General features: G+C 41.6%; 1 protein-coding gene across 1 annotated transcript in view; it reads right to left on the bottom strand.

Moving 5' to 3' along the window:
• Window positions 1-1984: 1984 nt before the first annotated feature.
• Window positions 1985-8936, bottom strand: part of TAF1B (TATA-box binding protein associated factor, RNA polymerase I subunit B) — a 68599-nt gene continuing 61647 nt past the window's right edge. The window contains exon 15 of the mRNA XM_019520738.1: window positions 1985-2508. Within this exon, the coding sequence (XP_019376283.1) occupies window positions 2283-2508 (226 nt within the window). The 3' untranslated portion in view covers window positions 1985-2282. The remainder of the gene's footprint in view (window positions 2509-8936) is intronic.

The raw sequence follows: 8936 nt of genomic DNA, 5'->3' as shown, positions 1-8936 counted from the left end.
CTACCCGTTGAGCCTAACGCTCCAGCCAGCTTTCTATCCACATTACAGCCCATTCATCCAACCCGTACTTCCTCAGCTTGCTTGCAAGAATGCTGTTGGAGACCATATCAAAAGCCTTTCTAAAGTCATGCTATATCACGTGCACTGCTTTCCCCACATCCACAGAGCCTGTTATCGCATCATTGAAGGCTATCAAGTCAGTCAGGCATGACTTGACCTTGGTGAATCCATCCTGGAGGTTCCTGATCACTTTCTTCGCCTCCAAGTGCTTAGAAATGGATTCTTTGAGGACGTGTTGCATCGTTTTTCCAGGGACTGAGATTAAACTGACTGGTCTGTAGTTCCCTGGATTCTCCTCCTTCCCTTTCTTCAAGATGGGCTCTATATTTGCTCTTTTCCAATCATCCAGAACCTCCCCCAATCCCCACAAGTTTTCAAAGATAATGGCCACCGGCTCTGCAATCATGGAATAACTGCCTCAGCACCCTCAGATGCACAGCATCTGGCCCTCTGGACTTGATCAATACGTTTTGTCAAAGTCTCTCCTTCTAGTAGGAGCTGGAGGTGCTGGGATTTCTTTTTTAGCTGAAATCCCAGGGGATATTATTGGACAATTATTCCATCATACAAAAATACTCAATAACTCTATTTGAAGCAGGTGAGGCCACACATGAAGATCAAGGTGTCTTTACTATGGTGCAGGAGCTTTCAACCTTTTTGGATCAGTGCACCCCTGGTGGCCAGATGTGGAGTGGGGGGGGGGGGGGGGGGGAGGGTGGCACGCAGCCGAACGTGGAGTAGCAGTAGTTGCTGCATGTGAGCTTCCCCCGCTCCCCGCATCCAGCTGGGTGGGTGGCACCTGTGTGGCAGTGCAGGATGGTGTGCAGCGATGCTCAGTCCCCAGCCACCTGCGTGTACCTCCTAGGGCCTTCTCAAGTACCCCCTGCTATGGTGTAAGCACTACGCTTCATCTCATCTGATCTATCTAGTGAAATTTGACAGCTTGCTCAGCAAGAGGCAGATATATGCACTAGGTCAGGCACTGACAATGTTTTTGGTTGGAGTGTCAAGAACACCCCAACCCTGACCCATGCCTTGACTTGGTATGCCAGGGCAGACTATGGGGGAGCTACCAGGAGCCCAATCCTTGTTGCTGATGGTGGAAGCACGCATGCCTCTGGGTGGCTGGTGGAGGAGAGGGAGGGGCCAGGGTTGCACTGTCCCTGTGCCCTGAGGCATGCATGCAGTTGCTGCCACCATGGAACTAGTGCTGGGGCTCCGGAGTCCAGTGTAGCTGGTTGAAGCCTGTCAGCCACCTTATGCAGCTGCCCAGAGCTCTGGAGCAAGACACTGGCTGTGGTGGCAGCAGCTACATATGTGCCTCCAGGCAGACAGCAGGGTGGGGGCTGGGGTTGCATTGCCCCAGACCCCTCCTCTGCCATTCACCCAGAGGCACGAATGCAGCCACTGACACAGAGCCCAGTGTAGCTATCTGCAGCCTCCTGGATGTAGCTGACCCAGACTCTGGGCAACTGCTGCCAACCACAGAGCCCAGGCTGCCTGCTAAGGAGAGCCTGGGCCAGCTACAGCCAATGAACTTTTTGTTACCATTCAGATAGTCAACACCTTGCAAAAGAAAGGTGAGGAAAAAGCTGACCACCTGATGTACCAGGAAGAAGCAGGAGTTGTTCCAGGTATTAAAAAGGACAACACTGAAGAAACCAGGATGGCTGGAAACAGATAACAATGCAAAATAATGACCAATAAGAGTCTCAAGCCAGCAAGGAGTATGAAGGATGGTAAAAAGAAATAAAGAGACACCCAGAGAGTATTCCAAAGTTGCTACAAAAGATCAGACTTTGGAAGCACCAAGTTGCCTAACTGCCAGGTCTCCCCAATACTACACTCTGGTAAGTAACCATTTGCCTATTGCATTCTTTAGTTGTTTTTTTTTCAAATGAAGAAAATAATATTTCCTCTCTCATAAGACATTAGGTAAAAAACTTTATTTTGAATTTCAAAGTCTTTGGTTAAAGGAATACTTCCCACAACCTATTTCCATAACTTTTAATTCATTCTCATGACATGGAAATAAACAGCTGGTTTTGGAGCTCTACCTCCAATTCAAAATTGTTCTTTATAATATAAACAAAGAGAAACCTTAGCCCCAATCAGGCAACCTGATCCTGACGCTCATGAATCATCATTCTCCATCTGACAGAAGTCCTCATAGACTCAAAGATGTGAGGGGGTTGTACTGTACAACTGAGGGCACTCTTCATTTAGCCTGTATTTCCAGGAGCTTTAGGAATTTCCACTTCCTTGGGCTTGGATTGTTTTTTTGACTTCTTATGAAGTCTTGCATTGAAAAGCTTGTGTTCTATCAAACACACCTCCTCATGGATAAGGGAAACATCTACCCTTAGAAGGAAGGAGAAGAGGTTTAGGATGAACTGGTAGCTCTTTGAAAAGTCTCCTTCTTTATAGTGTGCCAGATGCCCACATATCCTAAATAACAAAAAAGGAAGAAAGAAAACAGTATCATAAGTACAGCTTAAATTACAGGTTTGTCTTGTTGGAATATACTTAATAGAAATCATTTAAAAAAAAATTAAAGCAAAACACCAACATTTCATTAGTGCCATCAGAAGTATTATGTTCTCTGACTGCACACCTGAGAAAGAATCTCACTGGAGTAATCCTTCATAAGAAGGGGGTAGACCAAGACTAGGACAAGTTGCAGTCCTAGGTAGGGTGATGATTTGTATTATTGTAGTGTCTTAGAATTACAAGTCATGCAGCAGGAACCCACTGCAAAAACTGAACAAAAAATGTTCCCTGTTTTTGAGAACTTGCAATTTGAAGTATAATACAACAAATAACAGATAAACCTAGAAATACCAGGAATGAATGAGACAATATCACATAACGCGAAAAACAGCAGTTACCACACAGCAGCAACCTGTTAAGTTTTATGTAGGTATCACTGCAGAGGAGGAATATAAGAAGGATAATGATGGAGTTTTGTTGATATTGACTGATATCCCCCAAGCATGAGAGAAGACCACATGGAAGAAAGCATGAAGATACCTGTTTGAAAATCTAAACTGTGTGTGATGGAGGCCAATGTCTTGGGCTGAGTGAAAGATCACTGAGTATGGAGAGAGTGTAGAGGGTCTGGTAAGTAAAGAATGGTACCAGTGCGTACTCCACATGCCCCAAAGCAAGCACTCAATGGTGTTAAGTAAGGTTCAACCATTTAGGGTCAACCATAAAAAAAACATTTTTTTGTTTTGTTTTGGATTGATCCAAAATCAACATCTTGAATTTTGTGAACTGGAAAAAATACAGTTTGTAGGCCCTTTTTAATAAAGCAAAAGGTTAGATCTATGGTCCCCAGTCCCCAATCTTTACCAATTCAAGGGCAATAACACTGTGCAAGTCACATGCTGTGGTCCATATCATGCTTGCTCTCCTTGTCCAATTTCAATTTAAAAACTTTCTAATTTCCTATAGAAGCCATATTGGAGGGTCTCAAGCAAAATGTCAGTTGTTTGCTATGAGTTTGGGACCTATCCCATGAGCCACAAGGGGAGATAGGCACCATTCACAAAATGAGAGAAGGAGTAGGAGATGGTGAGTCCCATTATATTCTACAGCCTGGTGTCCAGGATGTTAACAATGAAGTCACTCCCCTCCAACCAAATGAACAAGGAAATATTTTATTAAAAAGCAGGACTGCTTGAAATAGAGAAACTGAAAGAGACCTAACTAAGCATACCTTACCTACAAGATCAGTGATTAGAACATTCTTCTAGGAGGCAAAATCTTTGCTCAAATCCCTACAATGAGTCATGCTGGAGAAGGAATCTGAATCTGTTCCCTAGCTCCAAGGGAAGATGCCTAACTTATGGGTTCTGGGGTCCAAGAAGGACCATAAGACTACCACCTTGTCCTCACTGTTTTTTTAAATGTGTTACCTCTTGTGAATCTACCAATTTTTTAGATTGTACATTTAAAGAATATCCAAAACTTCATTTGACATTTCCATACATTTTTCTTTACTTTTTTGGCCAAAAAAGAGTATTCACTGACTGTAACTCAGAAGTATGAAGAGTTTTACTCAACCTGAAACTGATTTTTCTGACAATACACTTCTGGCTAAGAAAAGATCTGCCCAGACTAACTCATAACTAAACCTCATATCTTCCACAATTCTGCAGCTGCAGACTGTGAGACAATCTGGCTGTCAAATCTGATGTTTCAATTCTAAAAAAACCTTTAATTTTTGCACTTAAGGGGGAAGAAAAAATTTAAAAGCTGAATAGAATGGAGAAAATAGAGGTATTTTTCATAATCTGCAGACAGCTCGAAAGGGGTGTGATCTGCAGTTATTCATCATGTCTGTTTTAATTCTGAGCCTATCAGCAACAACTACATGGCAACATAATACATTGCCATATATATTTAGCAGAAACATTCAATTAATGCAATTCTTGTTAGTGGTGGATATATGGAGGCGAGTGGGAAGCCACATGTTGCTAGGTTAGATGTTCCAGTTTCAAAAAAAAAAAAAAAAAGTCCTCTCTACTCTACCGTCCTTAGGCTACTACTTTACACTATAAATTTGAATAACATTTTCTTTGTCGAGTCAATTTTTACAATAACTTGTTACTATATAGATGACAAATCTGCACGTATTTAAGTACTAATACTTTAAAACAGGATTAGATAACATAGTGGTACACTATCTTTTATAACTCATATTTCATAAATGAAAATATCTGTAAGAGATATGCAAAATATTAAGGGTTAGATAAGACTGCAGTGATAATTAAATTAAATATGTGCACAAGAAAACAGGAGGGTGAAGCATTATGTTTACACACATCAAAAGAGCCCAAAGGAAGACTCTTCAGGTACATTTAAAAAAAGCAGGGAAAAATGCGCTTTACCAGCAAAAGCAGTGCATTAGTTCAACCTGGCTCTGCAGCATCTGTACAGATCAGGTTCTTCAGCGGCATTTTTGGTGATTTTCTCTAACGCTGAGTCAATTGGCTTTTAGATAAAAGTGCCAAAAAAGCTCCACTAAAGCACCTGATCTATACAGATGTCGGGCGAGCTGGGTCCAACTAATGTGATGCCTCTTCTGGGCATGTGCTGGGCTCAGCACGGGAGCACAAGGAGTTTAAAGTGACATTTTTGTGGGGTTTTTGACATCTGTAAGCAGCCTATATGTTTTGCTCTTGCAAGCACAATCCAGTCCTTTTGAAGAGTCCTGTTCTCAAAATGTGCTGGGAAAATATCAAAATACAGTATTTTACTGTAATTTAGTTTCAGACTGAAACAAAGTTAAATTGAAGCTACAAAAGCACTTATTTAATATGAACTGGAGTTAGAGCTTTCATAAAGATGTAAAAAAGTGTGCTTAATGGCTATGAGAGTCGCTTATTTTCACATATGTTAGTGTGAAAAACCTCTCCATTTAAGGTTTATATTTAGGCATATACTTTCATATGCAGCAGGCTAATCTAATGTAAAATACAATCATCTAATGTGTTTAAGATGTATTCACATTGGAATGAACTGGATTCTCCTCTTTGTACAAATCCAGTCATACAAAGGAAAGTACTTATACACAATAAAAGCTCTTGTAATATAATACTATGTTTACAGTATTCCAACCTATTCCAGTTACAGAGAATTTGCAAAAAAGCAGCATGAAAAGATATACAAATACGCAAGACAGCAAAGTCTGTACACACTTTAGACTAATTTTCAGTTAGAATACTAAATTCAATTGATTTTACAAAACAAAGGATAATTAGTGTAAGGCTATTAATACTATATTAATAGTAATCATACTATTAGTGTGATAGCATTAAAAAAATTAAAAGTTTACTTCAGTATAAACGTATATAGGCATGAAGTAGAAGTCAGTTTAATTCAGCTATATCTCAACTCTACTTCCAACTAATAACACAGGAGAAGCCCAGAACTGTGATTTCAAACCAGTCTTTAATGTCTGTTTTCCTTTTCTACTGTCACCCAAATTCACTGGCCAAATACAAATGTGGCTTGCTTTTCACAGTATATAACTCTGGGATAGAACAGTAAGCTGACTTACATCCACCAAGTCACTCACCCTATTTACAGAATGAAGAGTTTCACAGTAAGAGAGAAACATGACTTCAGATGTAAGTTCCAGTTCCTATCCCAAGGTGCAAATACTACTGAATTCTTATATTCTATTGTTAGGTCTTCTGTACTTTGAGAAATGTAGCTATCCAGCATTCAAATATATTGGCAGGTTTTACCAGGATAGAGTCCTACACCTATACAGAGTCCCAACTAACTTCAGTAAGATGCACAGGCGATCTCTAAGCAAGAGTGAAACTACTCGCAGTCACAGAACTATGACATGATTGGAATGACAGAGACTTGGTGGAAGCTTGCATGCCTGGAGCACTGTCATGGATGGGTACAAACTGTTCAGGAAGGACAGGCAGGGGAGAAGAGGAGGAGGAGTTGCACTGTATGTAAAAGAGCTGTATGATTGTTTAGAGCTTGAGTGTGAAACTGGAGCTAGGACTGTTGAAAGTCTCTGGATTAAGGCTAGAGGGGAGAGCAACAAGGGGGATGTCATGGTTGGTGTCTGCTATAGACCACCCAACCAGGAGGATGAGGTAGATGAGGCTTTCTTCAGACAACTAGCAGAAGTTTCCTGACCACAGCCCCTGGTTCTCATAGGGGACTTCAATCACCCTAACATCTGCTGGGATGGCAACTTGGGCAGCAGTGACCACAAAATGATCAAGTTCAGGATCCTGACAAAAGGAAGAAAAGAGAGCAGCAGAGTATGGACCCTGGACTTCAGAAAAGCAAACTTTGACTCACTCAGGGAACTGATGGGCAGGATCCCCTGGAAGGCCAGTCTGAGGGAGAAAGGAGTCCAGGAGAACTGGTTGTATTTTTAAAGAAACTTTATGAAGGGCACAGGAACAAACCATCCTGCACTAAGGACAGAACAATCCCATGCACCAATACAGGCTTGGAACCAATTGGCTAAGCAGCAGCTCTGCAGAAAAGGATCTGGGGGTTACAATGTACAATAAGCTGGATATGAGGCAACAGTGTGCTCTTGATCCCAAGAAAACTAACAGCATACTGAGTTGCATTAGTAGGCGCATTGCCAGCACATCAAGGGAAGTGGTTATTCTGCTCTATTCAGCAATGGTGAGCCCAAATCTGGAGTACCGTGTCCAGTTTTGGTCCCCCACTATAGAAAGGATGTGGATAAGTTAGAGAGAATCCAGCAGAGGTCAACGAAAATGGTTAGGGGGTGGGGGGCATGACTTCTAAGGAGAGGCAGAGAAAACTGGGCTTATTTAGTCTGCAGAAGAGAAGAGTGAGGGGGAATTTAATAGCAGCCTTCAACTTTCTGAAGGGTGGTTCCAAAGAAGGAGCTAGACCGTTCTCAGTGGTGACAAATGACAGAACAGAAGCAATGGTCTCAAGTTGCAGAAAGGGAGGTTTAGGGTGGATATTAGGAAGAACTTGCTCACTAGGAAGGTGGTGAAGCACTGGAACAGGTTACCTAGAGAAGTGGTGGAATCTCCATCCTTGGAGGTTTTTAGGCCTGGCTGGACAAAGATTTGGTTGGGATGATATAGTTGGGGATGGTCCTGCTTTGAGCAGGGGTTTGGACTAGATGACCTTCTGAAGTCCCTTCCAACTGTAATTTTCTATGGTTCTACTGAAACATATTAGCAGCAAAATGTAGGCAGACACCAAAATCGTTCATAAACAGCTTTGCCAAGTTATCTTACACACAAACTATAATTTCCTTTACTATTTAAAGTACTTCATTCTTGAAAGAAATAATTATCTCAACAAGTTGTGTGGTTGTTTTGGATTATATTCCAATGGAAAGTAAGATGTCAAATTCAATTTCACTTGTGACCAAAATCAGGATTTGGGAACAATTCTTCAGTAAAGACAGACATTAAATGAGCGTTTCCTTTTTCTAGTCTTTTCAATCACTGTTGCAAGAGATATTCTGACTAATATGCTTTAGATAAAATGGCCATTTTTATTTGTTAAATCAATCTCTCCCCCAGTCCACACAGTTTTTCTGAAATACCTGTAGGAAATATTCATTGCTTATAAAGCTGAATGCAAGATCGTAAAATTGACATGATTGTTTGATTAAGGTCAGGACAACTGAAACTCACTGCATTAGGGATACAGTGTGTTCTAAATTAAACATTTTTTCCAAACATTTTGGTAACTCCTTCTATTCTCTTGGGAATGACTGTATGACGGCTTAATCTGTGACATTAAGGAAAAGAGGGCATATTTCTCCTTAACCTTTTCTTTTACCATGCAGTTCAGGATGATGATTTAGTTCCATCAGCTTTTTTAACCTTTTGGGAAACTCAATCATTTTGTATCCTATGATAGATCTCTTTAAACCCCATGACCAATCTTCACACACACAAGCACAGAGAACATAACACATAATTATATCACTGGCTAATGCACAGCTGTGTGCCTATCTTATGCCTTACATATTTCATTTTATAGAAATAAAATACCATATATATATGTGGGCTTAGTTTGTCTGTCAGTCTGTAATTTGGAGCACTCTGATTGGCTGTCTCGGCAGCCAATCACAATGCTTACTGAAACAACCAGAGTGCTCCACCCAGATGATCAGATGTGGAGGGGGGAGGGGTGGTAGAGTGCAGCTGGATGCAGAGTACTGGGATGGGGGAAGATGCAAGGGGGCATGGCATGCAGCTAGATGCAGAGCAGCAGCAGCACGGGCTGGTAGTGGCTGCATGCAAGCCCCCACCCCCGGGGAGGCGGCAGCAGCGCAGGGTGGTAGAGTGTGGTGCTCCATTCCCTCCTGCCCCATCATTCTCAATGGGGGG

Source organism: Gavialis gangeticus, unplaced genomic scaffold (genome assembly GCF_001723915.1).
Source record: "Gavialis gangeticus isolate Ggan-Ray unplaced genomic scaffold, GavGan_comp1, whole genome shotgun sequence".
In the NCBI taxonomy this organism is placed as follows: domain Eukaryota; kingdom Metazoa; phylum Chordata; order Crocodylia; family Gavialidae; genus Gavialis; species Gavialis gangeticus.
This window is presented reverse-complemented; position numbering and strand designations above follow the sequence as displayed.